Genomic DNA, 25,918 nt, shown 5'->3' with positions numbered 1-25,918 from the left:
TAGAAGATTTATATGGTCCACATGGCTTGGATGATGAGCGATGAGCACACTTTGAGATTTTTATATCCAGGGACAGCCCAATTTATTTGTGGGGAAGACATTTGCCAATCTGCAAGGAAAAAGTTACGGCAATTTGCATCTTGGGTGCATAATAGGGAGTAAATTCAAATTAAAAGTTTTAGAAATATGTGTGAATGTGCTCGAGTTAAAGAATTACAATATAACATCTGCAAGGCTTATCAAAAAGTACAAGAGCAAATTCATTAATGATCCAACTTGGAAGGTCCTTGCACTACACATTGAGACTCACAAAGGGTTTAGAGGTGATATTAACATGACTATGACTTATAAGGCCAAAAGGAAGGCAAGAAGATTAAGGGATCATTGTCTCTGGATTTATATGCTCAACACCTTATTTTTCATTATGTAATATTATTATTCTTATTTATTGTCAATTGATCTCATTTCCACCTTTGTAGGTGCTAAGAGAAAACTCTATGAGAAAGTAAGAAGTAAAACACATATACTACTTAATGAACGAAAGTTAATACCCACTCTCTAGATTTTTATTTATTTTTTGTATTATTGATAATTATTGATTAGAATAATTATTATATAATCAATTATTCTTCTACGCTGCAATAATCTTTGTATATTAGGGTTATTAAAAAGATATAAATTTTTATAATATGACCTTTCTTCTTGATTTTATTTCAAAAAATTATTTTTCATATTAATAAATTTTACTATTATATACACGTGGTACGCACGTGAACTTCTAATAGTGTGTCGAAAAAAACGAACGGACCAGATGTATTTGTCCTATTGTCAAAAAAAATTGTACCTTATAAATTTGGAAACAATAGAGTCATAATCATACATAAACGGTCAATTTCATAAAACCTCGGGGTAGTTTAAGTGTTTTGCTTTATTATAACTATTTATTTATTGTTTTCTTTATATGAGGCTAATAATCCGTCTCTTTCTCAAACTGATTAACCTCTCAAGCCTCAACCTGGTGAAGGCGGGATTCGAACCCTAGTCTTCCTAGAGACCTTTCCAACTGAGCTAATCGGTACTTACTACCTTCAGCTTCAGGATAGGACGATGGATATGAGGTCTCGAGCCCTCTTTTTATCCACTCTCTTGTCATCTCCTCCTCCTCCTCCTCCCAGTCTCTCTCTCACTCCCCCCTTCTCCCTCCCAAATCTCGACTGGTAGTAGAATTAAAGCTTGCTTCCATGGCAATTGCAGCCACAGCTACCGCAGCAACCACTGCAGCAGCAACAGCAGCTTCAACAAAGTTCCACTTCACACCCTCTTCTCCTTCTACTACTTCCCGTGTTTCAGTCTTCAATGGCGCTCTCCGTACCATTAAAGCAGCTCCTCTCCTCTCCTCCTCCTTCACTAACCCCTCCAGCATCTTCTGGTGGACCGCCATCGCCACCACCACCACATCACCGGAGACGACGAGGCGTAACCACCGCTCCCTGACCGTCCGAGCCGCTAGAGGGAAGTTCGAACGTAAGAAGCCTCATGTCAACATTGGAACCATAGGGCATGTCGACCATGGCAAGACCACCCTCACGGCTGCCCTAACCATGGCCTTGGCCGCCGTCGGTAACAGCGCTCCCAAGAAATACGACGAAATCGACGCTGCTCCTGAAGAGAGGGCCAGAGGTATTACCATTAACACTGCTCACGTCGAGTACGAGACTGAGAAACGCCACTACGCCCACGTCGACTGCCCCGGTCACGCCGATTATGTGAAGAATATGATTACTGGTGCTGCTCAGATGGACGGCGCCATCCTTGTCGTCTCTGGTGCCGATGGTCCGATGCCTCAGACCAAAGAGCATATCCTTCTCGCCAAGCAGGTCGGTGTCCCCAACATGGTTGTCTTTCTTAACAAGCAGGACCAGGTCGACGACGAGGAACTTCTCCAGCTCGTCGAATTGGAAGTCCGGGAGCTCTTATCGTCTTATGAGTTCCCAGGCGACGACATTCCAATTATCTCCGGCTCTGCTCTACTGGCCCTTGAAGCCCTAATGGCTAATCCAAGCATCAAGAGAGGGGAGAATCAATGGGTTGACAAAATCTATGAACTCATGGATGCCGTCGACAACTACATCCCTATCCCGCAGCGCCAGACTGATCTCCCCTTCCTCCTTGCCGTTGAAGATGTGTTCTCTATAACTGGTCGTGGTACCGTTGCCACTGGCCGTATTGAAAGGGGGTCCATTAAGATTGGTGACACTGTCGACATTGTTGGCCTCAAGGACACTCGAAATACCACTGTCACCAGTGTTGAGATGTTCCAGAAGATCCTTGACGAGGCCTATGCTGGAGAGAATGTCGGTCTTCTTCTTCGTGGTGTTCAGAAGGCTGATATTCAGAGAGGAATGGTCCTTGCCAAGCCTGGCACTATTACCCCCCATACCAAGTTCCTTGCCATTGTTTATGTACTCAAGAAGGACGAAGGTGGCAGACACTCTCCTTTTTTTGCTGGATATAAACCTCAGTTCTACATGAGGACTACCGATGTCACCGGGAAGGTTGCATCCATTATGAATGACAAGGATGAGGAATCGAAAATGGTTATGCCAGGCGATCGTGTGAAGATGGTGGTTGAGCTTATTATGCCCGTGGCTTGTGAGCAAGGAATGCGATTTGCCATCAGAGAAGGAGGGAAAACTGTTGGTGCAGGTGTCATCCAGTCCATCATAGAATGATACAGTTAGTTTCTTCTAAAAATTTTTGGCACGGAAGCAAATGATCCCTCACTGTTAGAATTTTGGGACTTGAATCATCAACTATGTGCAGTAAATGAGACTGGGTTTGCATCCAGCGATGATTTTAGTGTCTTATAGCTTTGCAATTTTGCTTTTCTGCTCTTAATTGTTATTTTAGTTTAGTTAGATTAATGGACATGCTATGAGTCTCTGTAATTCTCATTTTCTGTTGCTTCAAGTGTTGTTGATAGTTGAAACTATTGTAATACTTTTGCTAAATGAGTTGGTACCCAATGGAGGGAAAGCCAGTTTCTTTCTTTCTTGAATTCATCCATTTTTGCTAATTTGTTGGTGTTACTTTCCTATCTATGTTTCACTCGAAAAATAAGACCGGTTTTAGTTGGCTGCAATGGGGGTAATCCTTGTCTGCTATTATCACTTTTATCATCTTGTCACGTGCGTGTTGAAGCTGTGCAGGAATTCATCTTTGAAATATTCATCCTGACTCTGGAACAGACTGCAATAGAACTTCTATGCCCAAGAACAGCACTGGCCAGGGCTGATCCGAAAAACAAGAGCAGCACCAATCAGGTGTTTTCTTTTCGTTTTTCTTTTTTCGATTGAATGTACTAGATCTAACAAGGGAAAGAGCCCTGATGGTTTAGTTCTGATATAGAAAGGAATCTTCTGAAAATCATGCCTTGTTGGTCTTTTTGCAAATCGGATTATAAAAAGGCAAAAGAGCAGTTCTTCAAGGCTTTAAGATCTTTCTCGTGATCAAAGGCATAAAGCATAGCCAATTGCATTCCTTAATGGTGTACTGTTTTGCAATTTTATTTGTCGGCAAGTTAAGGTCCTTGAGAACGGATAATTAATATTTTGGAGATTTGCCTGTATGTTAAGATTTGTATTCTTTCATTCTTAAGATTCAATCCATAGGTATCTAAATGAGGTTTATTTGGAAAAGGGTGGACGTCTAGAGTTTGCATTATAGACCAGAAGGCCTTTTCTTTGTATATTTTAATGTTGCTAATTCTTATGTTTTGAAGTATGCTTTTTTTTTTTTTGGGAAATTGTCTAAAACTCACCATGAGTTTTCAGCATTTCTCTTAAACTCACCACAACTTTTCAAAATGTCTAAAACTCACCATGTCAGTAAGTTTTTATTTTCCAAAACTCACCTTCCGTTAGTACACCGTTAATGTTTTTTAACAGAGGTGTCCATGTCAGCATAAATAACAATTTTTATGACCAAATCACCCTTGCATGGTAAGTTAGAGGAAAAGGGTCTTTTTCATTTTTCAATTTTTTTTTTTACATTTTAGTGTTTTTTATAATTTATGGTTTTTTACATTTTTCTATTTTCTACAATCTATAAATTTTCTGTATTTTTTTATTTATTTGCAACTTCTGTGCTTTTCTATAATTTTTGGTGTTTTTTCTTCAATTTTTGTTTTCTTATTTTGTTTTTCAATTTCTATAGTTTCTATAATTTGAAAATAATTTTTTACTTTGTGTGCAATTTCTATATTTTTTATATTTTTTCCAATTTCTGTGTTTTATGTATTTTATATTTGAAAATATTTTTTGAACTTTTTCCTTTTTTTCATATGTAAATATTAAAATATATGTATATTTTTTATATTTTTCTATGAAGGTTAAAATGGTAATATATTAACAGCTGTTAGTCTCTTTAACGTCAAGTTAGTGACATGGTGAGTTTTAGACATTTTGAAAAGTTGTGGTGAGTTTAAGAGAGATGCTGAAAAATCATGGTGAGTTTTTGACATCCCCCCCCCCTCCCTTTTTTTTTTTAACTTCAAGTTTTAAAATGACTGAAAGTTGCCCTCGCTTTTTGTCACTAAATGTATTATGAGAAGGTTGCAGGTTGACCTGTTATAATGGTTTTGACCATCTGATTACGAGTTGAAGGGGCTAGAAGACCAAAAAGGACATGGGTAGAAGTAGTTAAAAATGATTTAACCACTAATAATTTAACAGTTGATATGGCTTTAAATAGAATGGATTGGAAAAACGGGATTCATGATGATGATGCCTCCTTCAGATTGAACACGACTTGCAAGTTGGAATTGCCCTGTTTTATATTACTTTTGAGAACTGTGAGAAGTGAAAACCAGATGGCCTTAGTTCCTAAAACCAGACGGCCATTTAGCAGCTGAATCGGCTAAAAAACTGAACTAAATGACTTGTTGATTTGCCATTTGGTGAATAAGTTATTATCGGAGGTATTGAGCTCTTTAATAGCTGAAGCTGAAGTTGGGTTGACTACCATTCTCTCAAATATTTTATTGTTTAATTATTTTGTTAGTTTATCCACTAAAAGAGGAAACAATTCAGCCACTTAGCAAATGGCCCCTCATACAATTATAGCTTGATGCAAATTACATTTGTCTTCTTTCATAAGTCATAACTTGAACTTTCAAATTTCAAATCAGTTAAGTGCCATTACCTGTGTAAAGAGGTGGTTACTGAACACTCTTTTTAGAGTTTTAGTTCATTTCTCAGTGGCAATCACACCCTTGGTATCTAGCTGTTGCTTATGAGTGAGACTACAGTTGGACTAACAAGCTCTATCCAATTGCCTTTCTCTTTAGAGAACTAAGTTGGTTATGGTTTCCAAGTGCATGCCATTGCGGGTTTTTACTACTGGTGTTTCCTGGTTTATTAGACTAGGGAGTAAAATAATGAAGTTGGTAGAGTAGTTCTCACAGTGGTGCCTGCTGTGCTTCTGAGGAAGAAAAGGAGACCAAAGCTAAGGAGGGCTGATTGGCTATCTCACCATTTGACATTGATGTTGTTATCTTTCTCTTCACCAATAAGGTATTTGTGTTATTTTGATTTAAAAAAAAATATATGTTATGTATGTCATTTTTATTTATTTTTGTGAGCATTATTTGATTGGTGACCAGAATGTTATTACAACATATGCTAATTGCTAATCACTCCCTTTTTACTAGCCCTAGCTTCCTAACCCATTCACAACCATTCAATTACATATAACCATCATAGGGGATGACCCCACAAAACACTCTTCTATTGATCCTGTGCGCAACTAGTGCATTGGCTAGACTATTGGCTGATTGTTAGGTCCATGTGAATGTTGCCTGCAACTCTCCAGCCAACTCTAGTGTTTCTCTCACTTTATGCCTGTGAATCCAAGAACCATATCTATTATTTTCTCTTTTTATTTTTGTGAGGATTACTTTTTAATCAATAAATTAATTTTATTAAAGATTGAAATGAGGATGAGAAAAGGATTAAAGCAGCCAAAAACATGAGCACAACATGGGAAGCACCAAAAGACAAAGAAAAGAGTAAGGAAGCTGTGATAGAGGTTATGACTCTAAGGGTGGCACATTGGGCTAAAACTTTGAAACTCTTTACAGACTTTAAGGTTGAAGTTTTCTTCAGCTTGTGGGAAATAATTGCTGTTTCATTTTCCAGAAGACAAAAAGTTTACGAGGATTGGTCATTTCCAAGTGTTGGGTGGAAGAAATTGAATTTTGATGATAGCTGTATGGGCAATCCTGGCCCCTCGGGCATTGGAGGGGTAATTAGGGATGAGTGAGGAAACATTTTGGCCTTGTATTCTGGCTCAATTTGGCAAGGTGATGTGGTCAGATCAGAACTATTAACAGCAGTTTATGGGGTAGAGAAAGCTAAAGAAATGGGGATTGAGAGGTTGGTCATTTGAAGGTGGCTCGGAAACAGTTTTGGGTTGGCTGAACTGAAAAAGGGAAGGGGTAACTTGGCAATTAAGGAATGAGTTCAGGCCCTTCAAATGGCTATCTAAAGATATGATGATCCAAATAAATTGGGTTAGGAGATCTGCGAACAGTATGACTGACGGTTTAGCTACGCAAGGATTCACAGAGAAACTATGTTTTGGGCTTATTTGTAATACTTGGGATGGTTTAGCTCCTTTGGGCTTGTTGTTTCTTTTCACAACTTCTTGTTGTATCTCTCTTTTTCTAATTTAATGAATTAATCTTTGTGTTTCTGATAAAAAAAGCACCAAAAGGCAAAGGAATAATGGAATATTTCAACCTCAAGCCTATTACTGAAGCAGTAGTGACCAATACCCATTCTGAGATGCACAATGCTAGAACAGATATCATCCCGAAATATTAGCAGCCTAGCACAAAAGCAGTCCTCAACAGTCCTCCCCTGGTGAGATTATCTGCAATAGAATTAGCAGATCTTGTGTTCCATATAAATGACATTATTCAAATTGCAAGTTAAAGTGCTTGAAGGGCTGTCTGGACCACCTTGCATACCCTTAGAAAATTGAAATTCGGAACATAAAATAAATGATAAATTTCTTCAGAATTTGAAGGAAAAAGGATTGGATTCTCATACTTCCAGAATTTGAAGGAGTTTCAAAGGAAGATGTTGGCATTGGATTGTGGTCTCTATTTGAATTAGAGTCAAGAAACTAGTTCTTGTTTTTTTGGATGTTTTTCTTGAAGATGTGTGTGGTGATCGTTCATCGCTCTAGCTGATGTACTTCTTTCTTTTATTAACAAAATTTTCTTTTTATTTATTACCAAAAAATACATTTCTTAAGCTTCATTTATGAAATTTAATATCATGTCTGTGGCTTGTTACCAAGAGTTGCAGTTCACCATCAGAGGTGGGAGGTATTGGTTCAGGTGTTAGCCTGCCCATTGTTCAATGATACAATCTGCTTCTTCTTTGAATGCACATTACAAAATGGGTGCAGTTTCTACAGCTAGCATATTTTTTTAGTTTCAATTTCATGCCAGACACTTTGTCCATGTTGTGCCTTTGCTGCATCTATGTGACATGGCTTCTGGATAATAAAAATCCTTGGGGTGGAAGAAATGGTCCCTGACATGGGATTCTGAAAGAGCTAGGGGCTTGCTGAGAAAGGAAATAGATTGGGGCAATGAGATCAGTGCAATATTCAATTATAATAAATGGGTCTGCTAGAGTGTTTTTTTCCCCGCTAAGAGAGGGTTGAGACAGGGTGACCCCCTTTCCCCTTTTCTGTTCACTTTAATGGCTGAGGTTCTTAGCAGAATGATTACCAAGGCTGATTTGGATCATTCAATAAGAGGGTGTTGAGTGGGGAGGGAGGAGGTGGTACTTACACACTTTTTTTTTTTTTGATCAATAAATGGTACTTACACACTTGCAGTTTGCAAATGACATAATACCGTTTTGTGATTATTCTCACAATCTCACCCCTTATCCCCTTGCCTTTCTTGAGATGCATACCTTGTTCCATTTAGCTAAGTGGAATTTAAACCTTTTGTTTTTTTTATCAGTAAAACTTTGATTATATTAATAATATGTGAAAAAACAGTATAATTTTGATTTGATGACCATGATATCAGTCCCAAAATCATTACAAAGTTACCCAGAACAATTGCTCCCTTTCTACCCTTTGTTTGGCAAGAGAGTTAGCTAACCCATTTGCACTTCTTTTGTCCTCTTTGAATTCAGCACCCAGATCTGTGGCAGTCCTTTCTACTTTCCTATAAGCATTCTTGAGGATCCAAGGAATATTTCTGTTTCATCTTGCCCAAGAAGTGATTTCTTTTGAGTCCCCTTCCACCTCCAATTGACTGAAGCCAATTGCTTAGCTAACTTGAGACCTTGTAGTAAAGCCAACAATTCAGCTTTTATGGAATTAGCCACACCGATTGGTCCAGAGTAAAGCACCAACAACCTGCTCTCCGAGTTTCTTATTGTCCCACCAATACCAGCCATGCTGGGGTTATTGAAAGAACTTCCATCAAAATTCAGCTTTACTTTACTGCCTTGTGGAGGTTTCCATTCCATTTCTATTCTGTCTTTGTTTCTCGAAGAAAGTGCTATCTCCTTCCAAGCCCTTAGAATATCAGTCACTATGAAAGTGAAAGTCACTCTGAAAGCAATCCAAAGTTTTAATCCAGAATGCTACTTTCACTTTTATGGTCTCACCTCCTCCACGGCTCTACTTTTGCCATTAAAATTTCTGTTGTTCCTCTCCTCCCAAACCACCCAAACCACTCAAATAGTTGCAGCCTTAGTAACTTCCCACATCAACCTTTTTCTTTTCTTTGATTGCCTTGGGAAGTTAGGCTTGAATATGTCTGCCACCTCTTGGGGAGGGATCCAACTACAGCCGAAAAGATCACAGAAAAACTCTCAGATATGTTGAACAAAGGAGCAGGAGATTAATAAGTGGGCTAGGGTTTCTCCACTTTTCCTACACAAAAAGCACATATGAGGAGAGAACACACTTCTTTCACCACGAAGTCCCATGTGAAGCATGCAAGGTTAAGAACTTGAAAAAAGATGAACAAGTAAAGAATCCATCAGGTGAGGGAACCCAGATTCTAGAGTCTTCCAAGAAAGGGTCCAAAAACGAAGTCTCCAAGATATTAAGAAGGTTAATAAGAAAAGAACACTCACTCTCCCTTAGGCCTCTTCTAAAATCCAATTCCTAGTTGATGCCTGATGGAGAGGGGGTGCCCAAAGAGGACACAAGTGCACCTTTATGGTTAGAGAGGGCAAAAAGGTCAGGGAACTGGTCTTTTGAAGGATAATCCCCTATCCAAAGGTCTTCAGAAAATAGAATTGTCACCCCTTCCCAAATCAAAACATGTAGAAGTAAGGAATAAAGGGTATACCTTATGAATTGCTTTCCAAGGGGGGGGGGGGAGGCTGAAATTGAAGGAGGGTTGAGTTTAGCATCCCAACCATTAGCTTCCACACCATGAATGCTTGCTATAACTTTGTGCCACAGCTTGTCTCTTTCAAAGGGGAACCTCCAAAGCCATTTACCCAAGAGAGCAATATTTTTGAGAGTGATGTTTCCTAACCTAGACCTCCTAGTTCCTTTGGCTTACATACCTGTTCCCACTTAACCAAGTGATCCTTATTTTCATCTCTTGGTTCCCACAAGAAATCCCTTATGTATTTCTCTATCTGTCTTGCAATCCTTGTTGGCACATGGAAAGTGGATAGGAAATAAATGGGTAGGTTTGCTAGGGTGTCTCTAATCAGGGTTATTCTTCCTCCCAGGGAGGTATGGTTTCTTTTCCATAAAGCTAATTTTTTAGCAAACCTCTCTAAAACCGGCTTCCAAAAACCATTAGTTCTCGGGTTTCTCCCAAAGGTAGTCCTAGGTAGATTACGGGCCAGCTTCTCACCTCACAACCCAGCACCTCTACAAAACTTGAAAGTTCCCCCTCATCCAGGTTAATCCCAACAATTCCACTTCTACTCCAATTTACCCTTAAGCCTTACAAGCCCAAGAAGTTGTCAATCAATACATTTAAATTTCTCACTATCTCCTATCAATGACCTCAAAACAAATTGTATCATCCACAATCTGAAGTTGTGAAACCACAACTTGATTCCTACCAATTCTCCACCCTCTAATGAGACCTTGTGCATCTGCAGCCACAACCATACCACTCAACACTTCTGCCACTAGAGTGAATAAAAAGGGGATAAAGGGTCTCCTTATCTAATCCTTCTCTTAGCCGGAAAGAAATCTTTTGCTACCCCATTTAGTTGAATTGAATAATGGATTGAGCTAACACACCCTTTCATCCTGGACCTCCATTTAACTCCAAAGCTCAGTTTCTCTTGAACTTCTAGCAAAAAATTCCAGTCAACTAAATCATAGGACTTTTTTATATCCAGTTTGCAAACCAACCCCTTCACTCTACCTTTTCTTTTCTCAACAATACATTCATTTGCTATTAGGATTTGATCCACAATCTTCCTTCGTTCTACAAAGCCCCTTGAAAACGGTGAAATGACGGAAGGCAGAGCCTGCTTAAACCTTTCCTTACACCCTTACCACACAAAGTCCCTCGTCGTCTTTTCAATTATCTTAGCTGTGCTTATCAGAATGGGAAAAAGAGAGTAAGTAGGTTAGAAGAGAAGTCAACACACATTTGATTAGTGTCAGTTTCCCTCATTTGGATGGATACCTTCACTTCCATGAAGCTAATTTCTTTTCAATTTTCTCTACCACTGGCTCCCAAATCTTCTTAGACACATCTTCCCTAGTGGCATCCCTAGAGATTTTGAAGGTAGTTTACCTATTTTGCATCCAATAAAGTCTGCTAGCTGCTCAATATTAGTTCCATCTCCCACTGCCATTATTTAACTTTTATGAATGTTTACTCCTAGTCGATAGGCTACTTCCAACCATATGACCATCATCCTAATGCTCTCCGTATGCTCTAAAGGATGCATCGGCAAAAATAGAGTGTAATCTGCATATTGAAGCAAATCCAACTGATGTAGGACCAATTGAATTCTAGCCCTTTGAGAATGTTGAATGATCCTCCTTGATCAGGACTTTTTGGCTGTTGATGGCTGTAATGCTTCTTAAAGGGACAAGTAAGAAAATAGAGAGAAAGAAGAGAGAATACCCAAAATCATTCATGGAGTACCTAGAATCACTCTAAGGTATGGGAATCACTCACCATAGTTAGTATAAAGTTCTAGAAAACTCAATAAATTTCATTGATCTTTGTGTAAAACGTCCATACATGTTTATAAACTTCACCACCCCTTCCTCCTTTACTATAAAAAAAGTCCAAGAAAAAGAAAATCAAGTCCATACTTTTCTGTTGGTCTAGATGGGTTGTCATTTAGCTATCGCAATGGGCGTGCAATTAGATTTTCAAAAATTCATATGAACCTAATGGGTCCAAAATGTTGCATTTGTAAATCTAAATTGAATAATTTATTGAGTGAACCAAGGACCAGAGTACAACCCATTCTAGAAGGCCCAATCATTTGTATGTGTAAGAAAACCCTATTCGATTCTAGGTTAAAGTAGAAAAGAAGAAAAGAAAGAAGAAGAAGAAGAAGAAGAAGAGAAGAGAAGAAGAGTTCGGCCAGATTAGGAAGAAGAAAATCAGTCCTCCCTAGCCGACCCACTTGTATTTATTTCAAATAATAGAGTTACAAGAAAGACCATATTGTCCCTCATAAAAGATGGGACACATAACTTAAACATAAATAAAATAGACCTTTCACTCTCAAACAGATAAACCAGAATGACCAAAATACCCCTGATTCGTGTATTCTAACAGTATGTACTCACATTTCAAAACATCAAACATTAATAAAATGTTTACTGTTACCAATCAAAAAAAGGACCCCATGTGATTTTTTTGAAGAATAAGAAGGAAATTCATTAAATTGAAAAAATGCAGTACACCTCAAAGTACTGGTTGTCTAGATGACAAACCATCTGCTTAACAGAATTACACTGAAAAGGAATCAAAATTACATGGATTCAATTCAAAAGTATTCCAGAAGTTCTCTAACAGATCTTCCTTGTGAACTTGGTCAAACTCTGGAAGACTTAGGGCCCAGGCAGAAGTCATATTGCCCACTCCTGCTACCAGATATTCTATGTTTTTTGTCTTGTCTTCAAATACCCTTCTGTTCCTTTCTTTCCATATGACCCAACACACTGCAAATGGAATACAGCTCCATAAGATTTTGGCTTTCTTGCTTACTCTGATTTTAGGCCACAAGGAAAAAATCTCTGCTGATGTTGCTGGATGAAAAGCAGCCACTCCAAACAGATGAGAGAAAAACTTCCACATAAAGTTTGCCAGCATGAGAAGAATAAGTGGAGAACTGTTTCCTCTGCTTGGCAGCACATATAGCTGCAATTTGCAAGCTGCAAGCCTCTGGATTTCAGATGATCGCAAGTTAAGATACTATCATGTGCCACCAACCATGCAAAAGCCTCTACTCTTGGGGGAACAGGATTGCCCCACACTCCCTTTATCTGATTTGAATCCTTACCATCTCTCAAAAGAGCCTTATAAAAGGATTTAACTGAAAATCGTCCTTTGCAGTCTTCCACTTCTTGGTCCAATAAAGGTCTCCTAAACTTTGGATTCCAGACTACTTTCTACCCCCTCCACTCGTAGCACTGCTCAATAGACACTTGCTGATCTGTCAGTTAATAAAGTCTAGGACACACCTCACATAATGTTCCCACCTCCAAGCACTCATCTTCCCAAAACCTTACCCTTAAACCTTCCTCCACTTTAAACTTAACTAAAGTTCTGAAATTTTGATTGAAGCTCATGATTCCCTTCCATACACACACCCCTTAGGAGCTTCTTACCTCCTTGGATTCCCACCCGAATCTCATCACTCCATATTTCCCTACCACCACCCTTCTCCATAATGCCTCCCTTTCTCCCTCTTGCCCAAACCTCCACAGCCATTTCCCCAACAGAGCTTTATTAAATAGCTTTACCCTCCTCAGCCCTAAGCCTCCCCCTTCCTTTGCTCTACAAACCTTTTCCCACTTAACCAGGTGGAATTTTTTGGTCCCCCCCACCCCTTCCCAAAGAAATTCCTGCTGAATTTTTTCCACCTTTGCAGCCACTTCTTTGGGGACTTTCAAGAGGGAAAGGTAATATGTTGGTAGGCTTGAGAGAACACTCTTGATGAGTGTGATTCTCCCACCCAAAGAAAGGTACTTGGCTTTCCATCTGTCTAACCTCTCCACCCTTTCTAATAAAGGCTTCCATATACTACTTGATGATGCCCTTGCTCCCACCGGCAACCCAAGATACATGAAAGGCAGCTCCCCTACCTTACATTCCAGCACCTCTGCATACATTGTCACTACCTCAACTCTTATGTCCCCAATTCCTATCAAAAAGCTCTTCTCTAAGTTCACCTTTAGGCCAGTCAGCATCTCAAAATTGGCTAAAATAGCTCTTAGATTCAAGACTTGGGTTCCTGAAGCGTCTAGGAATATTAGGGTATCATCAGCATATTGTAGATGAGTGGTATACAGGCCTTCATTTCCAACTTTGAATCCTTCTATCCATCCCTTCTGTAGTCCTTTCTTTATGATCAAGTTAAGTGCCTCCATGACTATGACAAACAGGAAAAGGGGAGAGTGGATCCCCTTGTCTCAACCCTCTAGAGGTTTGAAAAAATTCTGATGACACACCATTAATTAACGGTGAGAAAGAGGCTGAAAAAATGCACCCATATATTCAACCCCTCCAAACCTCCCCAAACCCCATCAACCTTTGCATTTCCTCCAAAAATCCCCATTCAACATGGTCATAAGCCTTTTCTATGTCTAGCTTACAAACCAAACCTGGTCTTCCGCTTCTTAACCTAGAATCTATACATTCACTAGCCACCAACACCCCATCCAGAATCTGTCTACCTTCTACAAAGGCCATCTGAGTCTCCCCCATCACCTCCTGAATCACTTTTCTCAGCTTACCTGCCAGTACTTTTGCCAATATTTTGTAAGGGCTACTCAACAAACTAATTGGCCTGAGTTCTGTTATGTTCACTGCACCGTTTTTCTTCTGTATTAAAGAAATGAAGGTCACATTCACCCTCCTATCTAGTTTCTTGGATTCCCAGAACTCCTTGAATATCTGCATAAAATCCTCTTGTAAAAAATATCAGCAGATTTTAATGAAGTTAAAATTAAAACCGTCTGGCCCTGGTGCTTTTTCTCCATTGGTTTTTTTGAGGGCCTCCACATCTCCAACTTCAAGATCCCTTTCTAGCCAACCTGCCCATGTGATTTTCACAGAAGGTATATTTCATTTATTGGTTGATTATTAATCAGTTGGAAATTCTGTAACTACTCTTATTTGCTTCTTGTAGATGTTTATTTTTTTTCTCCATTTCTAAATCACCACCCTAGCTCTTACTGCCTCTCTTATTCTCACTTTATCTTACCTTCCTCTTGTTGTTATTTCTGTTATCAAGTTTCTACAGTCCTTGAACAATTCAACTGCATCTGCTTCCCTTCTTTTTCTTGATTTTGAGATACATTTAGGCTGTGTTTGGTTTGAAAGAGAAGGTAGGGCAACCTATGCAAGGTTTTATAGGTTTCCCTACCTTCCCCTACCTTTTCTTTCAAACCAAAAGAGCCTTAGGTTCTGTCCAACTAAGGGCCTTGTGGGAAGAGCTGGATGAAATTGCAATGTGCCAACCAGCTGGTTGGTAAGGTCTCTTGTTGGTTGTAGCGGAGACTTGGGATCGAATCCTGCCTGTACCTTGGGTTGGGGGATGGGCTACCCCCCATTGTGTAGCCCTTCAAAAGATATCCAAAAAAAAAAAAAAAAAGAGTTAGATGAAATTCAAAGTTCATAGAGCTGCCTTTGATTCATCAGTATGGATTTTAATGTGGTACGAAGAGTTAACAAAATGAAAGGTGGCTAGAGAGCTTTTTGGCCTTTATTGCTACTCAGTGTGGTGCAAGCTAATGTTGCACAGCTTTGTTAGCAGAAGCCTTTGCTGTGCTTGAAGGCCTTAAAATTGCTGAAGATCTGAATTCATCACTTCATTTTGGAATCTGATATCAAAGAGCTTATAAGGTCGTTGCAGAGAAAGGATGAATTTCAGCAAGGTTATTATCTTTTTGTGGATTGTCAACAAGGATGTTGTTTTCTCTCTTGTTAAGAAATTCAAACAGGGTAGCCCACTGTTTGGCCTCTCGTGGCAATGGTGTTAAATCGGGAGAGGTTTGGTCTCCAACCTAAATAGTTGGTTGATGTTATTATATATGACTCTTCTAATGTTAGTGGTTCTCTTGTCTAGTTTTAGGTCCTGTTTTTTTTTTTTAGTTTTAGGTTTTGTAGAGTGGTAGTCTTGTTGCGTTTTTATTGTCTGATCTCTTGGTCTTGGTGTTTCTTTTTCTGTTTGTTTGAACGAAAGGTCTCTTATGAGAAGATTTGGGGAGTTTATTTTTTGTAACAACCTTATTTATCCTCAAGTAGCAAATCATATGTGACCAAATGGTTAGACTCCTATAATTAGGACGTAGAGAGATGATTGAAGAATGGTGGAGAAACAACTTGGCTGTTACTGAATATGCCATTCCACTCTGTTTAATGTCATATCCATTATTATTATGGGCCTTCAAATAATTTGTCAATCTTTCAGTTCATTCACTTTTTGGCCTGCCACGTGGCTCTTCTGGACCCTTCAACTTGCAACAAAATCACTTTTCATTGGTGCCGTAGATGGTCTTCTCTGTACTTGAATCTAGTTGCCCCCCAATTTTGCTGCTACTTATAGCTTCCTATGAATCTGAACCTTTTTGTTGCATTGGCTTCCAAGAGCAAAGGGATGAACATCTTATGCATGTGACAATGAGAATAATAGCGATCAACATGAATATTTTGGAGAAGTGATTTGTTAGGATCATCATCTCTATGATGATGGGAAGAGCTAGAAAATCTTCTCTCACTGATATGGTAAAATCCATTGGAGGTTTTAAAAGGCTAAAGGCGGATGCGAGGCCGTTGGGTGCCGAAGAGACAAGGTGTATTGGTGTAAGCCTTGAGGCGTCATTTTATAGCCAACTTATATATTTTCTTATTACATACATATTCTTTTTAATATGAACCTTATATATATATATATATATATTTTAATTTTAGTTTATGTTTATAATTTTGTTTATCTAAATTAGTTAATATATGCATACTAAAATTATTTGTAATATTTTGTGCATTAAGGATACAATTTATTTATTTTATAGCAATTTTTATATTTATATTCATTTTTGTCTTAAAACTAATCATATGTTTTATGGTAATAATTCACCTAAATAAAATTATCCATTTAGTTAATTTACTTAAATTAATCATATATATATATTTAATTTCCTTATATATTTTTCATAGTTAATTTATATATTTATTTTTTTTACTAAATTATGTTCTTTTTAATGTTGATATATATATATATATAATTTTATTTTACATTTATAACCCTTTTTTACTAAATAAAAGACGGCTATACTTAATCAGTTAATCTATATATTTTCTTTATCTTTTTTCAATATAAGCCATTAAATCACTTCTTTCCATTTAAATCTCTCTTAACCCCTTTCTAACTCTAATGAAGCATAGATAATTTAGATGGGTTGGTTCGTGTTTAAGGGTTAAAAAAAAAATACAAAAACCATTCATATTGGTGAAAGGCTGCGCACCTATATTACCGGAGTTTTTCCGAATTCCGGTATCATACTCGGACTATTTGGACATAAATTGGGCCAGGAAGTATGCTTGCAGCCTTGTGGCCCATATTGTCTGGCTTTAGGCCTAGAATTTGGGCTTGCATTTGGGCTGGGCAACAGTTGGTCCAACTGAATCATGACTCATGACGCATGAGTGCTAGACTCATTTCCATTTTCCGCTTGTATTTCACCTCTCGCTCTCAGTCTCTCAGTAAACCCTAGCTAAATCACAGGAAACCCAAATCAGAACCGGAGAGGGAGGACGAAAAGGTACAGAAATGGCTAGGACTGCGACCCGTGCGATCTCGTTTTTGTCGTCAACTCCGTCGAGAGGTTTGTCAACGGCAATGGCGACAGTCACCGCGAGCAAGGACAAGGAGAGCTCTCTGTACCGTCGATTGTCCGCTCTGGGTGGCAGCGAAGCTAGTGTGGTCGATACTCTGAACGAATGGGTGAAAGAGGGGAAGTCTGTTAAGAGGGTCGAGATCATCGGTTACGTCAATCAGCTCCGCAAGTACAAGAAGTACAAACACGCTCTCCAGGTTGATCTCTTGTGTCCCTTCCTTTTCTTTGTTACTTTGTTCTATACCAAGAAACTCTTTGTTGTTTCTGTATATGTGGGTCTTCTTGGTATTAAACTTTTAACGTCAACACAGAATCTCTGTTAATTTTCTTTTTCAAAGTTTCCCTGATTGATTAATAATGGCTTCCATATAAGTAGCAGGTCGATACTAGTATATGTGACACTTAAATTCAATCAACACGTTTTCTGTTTTTAGGAATTTGTGAATCGATTTACCAATGGAAGCAAAAACAAAAAACGAAGTCACAATGTATGATTCATGCCTTCACCAAATAAATGTTGACGTACAAACAACCATATAGGAATGCATATATGGTTGTTCATTTTTCAATATCAAAGACCTAAATTTGGATATTAGTATCCCATCCTATATGCTGATACCCTGCTATTTACGTTTTTAGCCATGCATCTCTCTTGGTACAAACTACTTGCAACTTTCTAATGGAACTTCTAACATTTGCAGAGTTTGTTTTTTCTAGATTTGGTACAACATATCACATATATGCTTTTATTGGCAAAAGAAATTAGGAAATTTTAAGGAGCTTTCATTAGAAAAGTTGGTTTGTTGAAAAGGGTCCATTACTTAATGTGATAATAAATCTTAGGCAACAAGGTGCCCTTGGAGGGTTGCCTTGTCTAATTGCCAAGCAGATTTGTACATGGTCTTATGAAATACTTTTATATTCTTATTTCCTTTTGAGATTATTATTATAAAACAGACATTATTAAACTAAAATATTCATTTTGTGTGTTTATATACACGTTTCTTTTTATTATTATTTTAATCGTTAGGGTTTAATCAATACACACATTGCTAAATGCTGTCTTCAACCCTCAAAGACCTAAAAACCTGAACCAATAAGTAAGGAAGGACTTAAAATTTTCTTCTTCTTCTTCCACCTTTTCTTCTTTTCCTATAACAAAAAATAGGGGTTCAGCTTTCTGAATTTTCTTTTATTTATTTATTTTTCTTCTCACCTCTATATTTTCTGATTTTTTTTTTATTTCTTCTTTTTCTTCTCTTGAATATGTTGATTTTCTATACCTTAACATGAAGTTTATACTTCTCTTATGAAAATTATGGATAATTATTAAGGAAATATGGTTGCTAGTTGCTATTGAACCTAAGGAACTACCTTAGGATATGTGATTTTCACTTAAAAAAATCCACTGCCTAGGTGATGCCTAGGTGCCCGCCTAATCAACTACGTGACAAGGTGCTCCCTGTTGTCGCCTAGCCTTGCCTTGGCTCCTTGAAAACTGTCAGAATTTTATTTTAGCATTAAGTGATCACTCTCAGGCTCAAACCACAATGTTGCATGGACTCTGTCCTAAGTGGATGTAAGTGTCCAAGCTGGACAAGTGCTGGGTTCTGAGTTCTGACACCATGGATTTTTGGACAATACAGAATAACATTTTCCTTTATAAGTGAATAGCTAATGTACATAAAAATAGCTATGTTTTCTAGAAACCATTGTTAAGAGCAAAGATAAAGATAAGGTTCTAGGCTTTTCCTATACACACACGCGTGAAGTATCCATGTTAATAATGCACTGTAAATATGCTTAAAGCTTCAATTTTATTTTAGTTGATTGCTCATTGAGATTGTATGAAGTCTGCTGTCACATATATTGGTATATACTACACATTCTAGTTTTATTTTTTATTTATTTTTATCATTTTCCCTGCAGTAATGTCATGATCTAGTAGTTTACCAAGCATGGTGCCAAGTTTTAGCTTAAATTCTGTGTCCACCAAGTATTTTGACCATGTAGAGTTATAGTGCCAAGTAGTTGAAAAATTGCAATATACAAATATACAATTTAGCATGATTCTGATCAATCCAAAGCTAAAAGTTATTTGATTTCCGGTAAGAATGGTTATTTAGGTGGTACTTATCTTATTTTCTTTTCATCTCATATGCAGCTACTGAAATGGATGGAGAAAAGGGGCAGGGATTTGACCCATGGTGACCAGGCCATACGTTTAGATCTTCTGTCAAAAGTTGAGGGGATAGCTTCAGCAGAGAAGTACTTTGACAGTCTCAAGGAGTCTGCAAAGAACAAGCTAACCTATGGAGCACTACTAAATTGTTATTGCAAGGAGAAAATGGTAGATAAAGCAATGTCTCTCTTTGAGAAGATGAAGAAACTGAGCGTTGCTTCTACTTCTTTAGCCTATAACAATCTAATGGCCCTAAACATGAGGATGAGCTATCCTAAGAAGGTTGCTCCATTGGTAGAAGAAATGAAGAAGAATCAAATAGTGCCTGATATTGTTACTTATAACTTATTGATGAATAGCTATGCCTATTTGCACAACATCAAAGGAGTTGAGAGGGTTGTGGAGGAAATGAATACAAATGGCATAAGATTTGACTGGGCCACGCATGCCAACTTGGCTACCATTTATGTCAAAGCAGGACTTTTTGACAAGGCAAAATCAGCTCTTGAAGAGCTTGAGAAAGTGGCCAACCTTCATGATCGGGAGGCTTTTCATGTTCTCATTTGCTTATATGCACGTATGTCTAACTTGGAAGGTGTTAATCGGGTTTGGCAGTCTTTGAAATCAGCCTTTCCAAAGGTTACCAATGCTAGTTATCTCGTCATGCTTAAGGCTCTATGCACAATGGGTTATAGAGATACTGCAAATGAGTGTTTTAAGGAATGGGAATCGGTTTGCTCGACCTATGACATCAGGTTGGCAAACATCCTTATTGATTCTTACCTCAGTCAATTCATGATCAAAGAAGCTGAGCTGCTTTGTGAAAGTGCAGTGCAAAAGGGTGCCAAACCTAACTTTAGAACACTAGAGATGTTCATGAACTACCACTTGATGAAACAGCAAATGGATTTGGCTTTGGATTATTTGAAAACTGCTGCTTCTAAAGCAAAAGTTGAACGAAATAAGTGGCAGCCAAGCCAAGAAACGGTAAGTGTGTTCCTGAAGTACTTTGAGAGCAAAAATGATGTTGGTGGTGCAGAGGAGTTATGTGATAGCTTGAAAAAGTTACGATGTCTCAATTCTGAAGCCTATAGTTCCCTGCTTCGTACATATATTGCTATTGGCAAAACAGATCCTGAGATGCGAAAGAGGATGTCAGCTGATGGGATTGAGATGAATTCTGACATCAATAAGTTACTTGAAAAGGTCTGCCCAAAGTAGGGAATTGGTGCCAGCTTAAGTAACTGGTATTATGGAAATGGTTGTCTGAACATTAGGATTAATGAAGTCCTGCAAGGAACAGGTGGAATTTGAGAGTCTTACAGTCGGACCAACACACTGTGCAAACCTACACTTGATGTTTGGTTGTACTTTGATCAAGATTAGAAATAGCCCGACACAGTAAACTGTGTTAGTTTCTGTTAGGCAACTCAGCCATCTGCAGAAAGGCATTTAACAATGGCAGTGGAGTATCTCCCATGTAACAGGGATGATTTTAAAGTGAAAGTTGCATCCTTAGACTATGTATAAGAATTTGCTAGTCAGACGTTTTGCTATTCTTAAAAAATTTTGCAGGGCATGCACGTCTTCTTTCTTAATAACAATGAACTGTAGAAACAGTTTTCTATTGATTTTATATGTAGTAGTTGACTTTTTTTTCTTTCTTCCTGCTTTTTTTTTTTTTTACTTTGCTTCCTGTAGTTGTGCAACTCATTAGTGCTGCTGAACTGAAATATCAATTTGTATTTTTTAAGAAGTCCATGAGTTATCTCCTTGGATGTGAACTGATCCTTCAGTCAAACCATCTTAAATCAGCCTCCTCAGCTAATCCCAAAGATGGAGGAAAAGGTCCGTAGAATTCAGACAGGCAAGCATGAATCCTTTGTTATTTTTTTCTCATTCTATATGTAGAGAAAACAAAGTAATGCATTGTAATGTGGAGAAAGCAGAGGAAAACAGTAGAGAATGAGAGGAACTCAACTGAACTAAGCCTTGCGGCCCCAACCGTATGCATGGTGCTTTCATCTCATCTAGTTATCCACTCGTTCTATTTAATTAACTAGCTTTTAAGTTGGTCTTAATTTTCTGGTCTTCTAACTTTTTTGTCTTTTTTCCTTGCCCAAACCCATCTGTCAGTTTATTGGCTAGGTCTTCTAAAGCCTATTTGTATCTTTGATGGAGATGATATAAACAGACAGTTTTGTGATCTTAACTCTGGATGGCAAATTAGGGTCTTCAATAACAAACTCAGATATTTGTGATCTTAACTCTTAAGAAGTCAAATTATTGTAGTGAAATGCCTAGCAGACAACTCAATTGAATTGCGCCATGTGGCTCAACGGAGCTACAACCAGATATACCTCTGTTCCCTTTGCTTCGGATGAAAATGAAAAATAAAATTGAAATCTAGTAAAGGCAATGATCTTTACCAGTAGATAATAATAAATTTCTGTTGGTCGCAATGGCAATCGCCTGGCTCATAAATATGCTAAAATTGGTTTAAGTCTTTATCATGTAACCACTTGGTCTGTTATACCTGACGGGCTTCTGAATGTTTTTGTTAAGAGAAAGTTTGTATTGATTTGCTGCCAATGAATGGAGTTGTTGGGCATTCAAAAATTACAAATAAATTTCTATCCAAACACAGCCTAAATTTACTTAGAAATTGAAATGGCAAACCATCCATTCTTTTGTTTACTGTCAGAACTCAGAAACACACTTCCATTGTTCCACTGGAGTCTGGAGGGACAATTTCTTTGGATCTGTTAATATCATGGCACGGATACATGGATTTAATGCGTACACCGTCTAAAAAGCAGAATTTCCTTTAAAAGTGAGTTTTTTTTCATATCCTACTATGGCTGCTCGTACTCTTCATTAAACAATCTATTCCTGGCAAATCACCTCAAGCAGATTTTTTATCTCATCAGTCATCTCAATCTTATCGTCTTCCATCCTTTTAGGCAATGCAGGATCTCTTCTCCCAGCAGCTACGTACGTTCTAAGCAATAAATGGTATACTTCGGAATTGAGACAATTAACTTCCTTCAGCATCTTGCAGAATTTTTCAGCACCTTCAACATTTCTCTCTTCCTCAAAATACTTCAAGAATGTTTCCACCCTTTCCTGAGTTGGTTGCCATTCATTATTCTTAACTTTAGAGACAGCCGCTTCCATGTGCTTCAGAGCCAAATCACCATTGCGGGCTTTCAAGAAGAAATCCATGAACATCTCCGATGTCCTGAAGTTGGGTGCTGAACCTCTCTGAATGGCACCGTTACAAACTGATTCTGCTTCTTCTAACATATCCCGTCTGAGGCAAGTACTTATGTAAACATTAGCCAACCTCATATCATAGCTTGAGCAACTTGCCTCCCATTCCTTGAAGCATGTTTTGATGCCATCAAAATCATCAAGCCTAGCAAGAGCCTGAAGCATGACAAGATAGCTCAAGTTGGTAGTCTTCGGAAGTGCTAATTTTAAGGAAGCCCAAACCCGATTAACCTCTGACAAATTAGACATACCTGCATACAAGCTAATTAGAAAGTGGTATGCCATGCGATCACGGGGCTTCATCTGTTTCTCCAATTGTTTAAGAGCTAACTCAGCCTTCTCAAACAAACCAGCCTCAACATAAGCAACAGCCACATTACTATATGTGTTCCAATTGACATTGTCACCAATCTCTCTTTCTACCTCTGCTAGAACTCTCTCCATTTCTGCAAAATCTTTTGTAGAAGCATAGCTAGCAATTAATACATCATAAGTAAAATTATCTGGTGAGATGTTTTTCTCCTTCATTGCTTGTAATAAGAGGGGAACCTCCGCTGGTTTGCCCAGTCTCATGTACAAGGTCATTAGATTGTTATAGGCCAAAGTTGAACTGAAACCCAATTCACTCATCTTCTCAAACAGAGCTAGAGCTTTATCTTTCATTTTTTCCTTGCAATAACAGTTCAGCAAAGCTCCATAGGTTAATCGGTTCTTTGCAGGTTCAGAAAGGCTGTTGAAGTACTCTTCTGCAGAATCTATACCCCTAGTCTTTGACAAAAGATCGAGACGAACAGCATAGTCACTGTAGGATAGAACAGTATCCCTCTTCTCCATCCACTCCATTAGCTGCGTAAGTGATACAAGTAAATAGGTGAAAAAAATCTGTGCAAAAGTAGAAATTCAATATCCATTTTGTAGAATTCAGAATAGTGGAAAATAACATAGAGCCAAAGACATAGAATAAATAAACAAGGTAGAAGGCAGAAGAGCATAAATAATATGCAGATGAGGGTCTCCACATGATGATTAGTGAATGTTAAATAGTCAATCAAGTATCCAGAAGTTTTAGTATAATGCTCATGAAAGGCCCAACAATGATGTGCTCTAGGCAGCCCTAACATTGCTGGCAGAACAAAAGGATTTAAGCCTTTGTGAAGCTAAATCTTCTGAGTAAGAAAACCTAGCATAAGTAATGTGTGATAGAGAGAAGCCCTACAGCCTAACTTATCTAGTCAAAGGGGATAGAGAGAAGCTTCCCTTTGGCATAATAAGCACTGGTCCCCAAGAACAGTAATCAAACAGAAAACCTAGCATAAGTAATGTGTGATACCAAACTACCAATGGGGTGTTTTATTTTGTATGCTATATGAACAGAGCATTGGATGCCCATAAATACTCCAACTCTGGTGTAAGCAAGAGATGCACTTTAGAAAAACACGTAGAGCAATCTCTGTCTTAAAACAGAAACATGGATCTTATTAAGAGTGCAATAGTACATAAACTAACAAAACTTCCACTTATCCTAGACTTTAAGATAAGAGTAGAAAACATTAAGTCATGGCAATGACATGCTGGACATACATTTGAGATTATATTACAATTATTCCACCCCCATATGGTAATACCCTAATGGAATTTCTGCCTGGTAATTCCTTGGTGAGGCAAGCCATCTTTTATCTGTTAGCATTTCTTTTGAAAGGTAAGGTAAAGAGTTTGTTAAAAGAAAAAAGAAAATAGAGTTCAACAATTTCCTGGCAGAGAGAGTTCTAACCAGGAAAAAAAACCAGCTTACAAAGATGTAGCCTCTCATATACTGTGTCTCAAGCACCAAGGACCTTCTACTTGAGATTGCATCCATCTGATCATAGTTTGTTAGTCTCCTTCTAGAATTCCTTCCTAACCTAATGCAAATGCAATTCTCAGCCCATGTACTAGTGCAAGAATCTTCCCCTGAAGGAATCTCCTTCCGACTTGGGTCCAAACTAAATCCAAATGCTTTTTCTAAAGAATAAATAGTTTAGTAATTATTCATTAAAAAGATCAACCCACTTTATTTAAAACGGGTATTATGCTTTGCCCATGCGAGCGTATATTCACTTAAAGCAACAAACCAAAAGCCGGTGTTTACTGGAAAAACAAAGCCTTTATTTCAGGAAAACCTTTGAACCATAGAAAATTGAAACTATAAAGCTTATGATCACTCGGTAACAAGTTAAACACACTACCTAAGGAAATGTCTAATTTAGAGGAACCCATCCACTTTATGGCTGAAATAGAAGTCCTCCAGAGAAGATACCAAACTAACTTACTTAAAGAACTTAAAAAAAACTTCTCTTATTAAAAATTCAAATTTTAAAAGAAATAAATAAAATAGTTTAACAGTCCTAGGCATTGGCAGCATTTTCGTCTACATTTTAATGTTTTCATTCTACAATGGTAAATATTAATGAAGCTTCTTTAGCTAGACTAGCCAATTGAGCAGACTATTAAAAAAGCCCTCTGAGAAGAAAATTAAACTGAAACTAATAAGCACTTCATATGATACCTATCAAACCAAAAACAAGATGTTAATCATCATCAATTTCTAACAAATTCTGTATTTTGATGTGTGTGTGTGAGAGAGAGAGAGACTAACATCAAGGGCATGCTGGAATCTCTTGTACTTGCGGAGTTCCTTGATGCAAGATTCGATCTGGCGTTTCTTGACAGATTTTCCCTCCCTCACATATTTATTGACCGCCTGGGATACGCTCCCCCCCGTGGCGCCCAAAGCCGATAATCTACGGTACAGGGAATCTGCTTTTTCCTTTTGGGGCTTCACCTCCGTTGCCACCGCCGTGCACAGCTTTCTCGCTGCCGCTGCTCCTGCCCATATCAGACGGGTCGCGTTTTTCATCTCTCTCTCTCTCTGCGTTTTGTAATGTTTGGTAAGTGCTTTCTTCTGTATGTCTCACTGTCACCTCACCAGGGGTTTTGCGAGGTTTTATGCTCCTACGCCTTCCGTCACTGAAACCTCTTTTTGTCTCCATGGGGGCGGGGTTACACATTTACGATTTTACCCCACCTTCCACGTAAATTCACCCAATGCCCAAAGGCCCAAAACCATTTTGGTATGGAAACCATATCAGACCAAACCGTTTTGTTATGGTTCGGTGCGGTTTCTAATATGGTTTGGGGATTCGAACCATTCTGATTTTATTGGGCTTAATCCAATTAGAAAGTCGAAATAGTTTCTCTAAAAATTAAAACTTAAAATTTTTATTTTATTAGACTTATAATCTTATGCATTCAATTTAAATATCTATACATGATACATTCATATTGCATTTATACATTTACATTATCGGTTTA

General features: G+C 38.1%; 4 protein-coding genes across 4 annotated transcripts; 2 read left to right on the top strand and 2 right to left on the bottom strand.

Annotated features, from left to right (window-relative positions):
* Positions 1 to 1,082: 1,082 nt before the first annotated feature.
* On the top strand, positions 1,083 to 3,058 carry LOC104592307 (elongation factor Tu, chloroplastic-like). The gene has a single exon (XM_010251613.3). It carries the CDS (start codon positions 1,242 to 1,244, stop codon positions 2,730 to 2,732), a length of 1,491 nt encoding a protein of 496 aa, XP_010249915.1. The 5' UTR covers positions 1,083 to 1,241; the 3' UTR covers positions 2,733 to 3,058.
* A 5,188-nt stretch (positions 3,059 to 8,246) lies between these two features.
* Positions 8,247 to 13,641, bottom strand: LOC148801110 (uncharacterized). The gene is made up of 3 exons (XM_088900318.1): positions 12,880 to 13,641; positions 12,063 to 12,433; positions 8,247 to 8,646 (listed from the first exon to the last, which is right to left on the bottom strand). The coding sequence occupies exons 1-3, from the start codon at positions 13,639 to 13,641 to the stop codon at positions 8,247 to 8,249; spliced, it is 1,533 nt and encodes a 510-aa protein (XP_088756444.1).
* A 3,236-nt stretch (positions 13,642 to 16,877) lies between these two features.
* On the top strand, positions 16,878 to 21,050 carry LOC104592301 (large ribosomal subunit protein mL101 (rPPR4)-like). Its single transcript, XM_010251601.2, has 2 exons — positions 16,878 to 17,309; positions 19,277 to 21,050. The coding sequence occupies exons 1-2, from the start codon at positions 17,046 to 17,048 to the stop codon at positions 20,513 to 20,515; spliced, it is 1,503 nt and encodes a 500-aa protein (XP_010249903.1). The 5' UTR covers positions 16,878 to 17,045; the 3' UTR covers positions 20,516 to 21,050.
* An 874-nt stretch (positions 21,051 to 21,924) lies between these two features.
* Positions 21,925 to 25,564, bottom strand: LOC104592294 (pentatricopeptide repeat-containing protein At1g02370, mitochondrial-like). The gene is made up of 2 exons (XM_010251588.3): positions 25,203 to 25,564; positions 21,925 to 23,413 (listed from the first exon to the last, which is right to left on the bottom strand). Exons 1-2 carry the CDS (start codon positions 25,461 to 25,463, stop codon positions 22,181 to 22,183), a joined length of 1,494 nt encoding a protein of 497 aa, XP_010249890.1. The 5' UTR covers positions 25,464 to 25,564; the 3' UTR covers positions 21,925 to 22,180.
* Positions 25,565 to 25,918: the final 354 nt, after the last annotated feature.

The sequence above is a fragment of the Nelumbo nucifera genome, chromosome 3, assembly GCF_055504915.1.
Source record: "Nelumbo nucifera cultivar China Antique chromosome 3, China Antique-T2T, whole genome shotgun sequence".
Taxonomy (NCBI): Eukaryota; Viridiplantae; Streptophyta; class Magnoliopsida; order Proteales; family Nelumbonaceae; genus Nelumbo; species Nelumbo nucifera.
This window is presented reverse-complemented; position numbering and strand designations above follow the sequence as displayed.

What these genes read in the sequence shown, in the direction of transcription:
- LOC104592307 (XM_010251613.3), top strand. Translation starts at nt 1,242, where the DNA reads ATGGCAATTGCAGCCACAGCTACCGCAGCAACCACTGCAGCAGCAACA.
- LOC148801110 (XM_088900318.1), bottom strand. Translation starts at nt 13,641, where the DNA reads ATGGAGGCACTTAACTTGATCATAAAGAAAGGACTACAGAAGGGATGG. An exon ending in TCGGGTGGGAATCCAAGGAG is followed by an intron (nt 12,434 to 12,879) that starts GTAAGAAGCTCC and finishes TCTGAAATCCAG; the next exon opens with AGGCTTGCAGCTTGCAAATT. An exon ending in CAAGTTCACAAGGAAGATCT is followed by an intron (nt 8,647 to 12,062) that starts GTTAGAGAACTT and finishes GATTGCTTTCAG; the next exon opens with AGTGACTTTCACTTTCATAG.
- LOC104592301 (XM_010251601.2), top strand. Translation starts at nt 17,046, where the DNA reads ATGGCTAGGACTGCGACCCGTGCGATCTCGTTTTTGTCGTCAACTCCG. An exon ending in AGTACAAACACGCTCTCCAG is followed by an intron (nt 17,310 to 19,276) that starts GTTGATCTCTTG and finishes TCTCATATGCAG; the next exon opens with CTACTGAAATGGATGGAGAA.
- LOC104592294 (XM_010251588.3), bottom strand. Translation starts at nt 25,463, where the DNA reads ATGAAAAACGCGACCCGTCTGATATGGGCAGGAGCAGCGGCAGCGAGA. An exon ending in GATTCCAGCATGCCCTTGAT is followed by an intron (nt 23,414 to 25,202) that starts GTTAGTCTCTCT and finishes TCACTTACGCAG; the next exon opens with CTAATGGAGTGGATGGAGAA.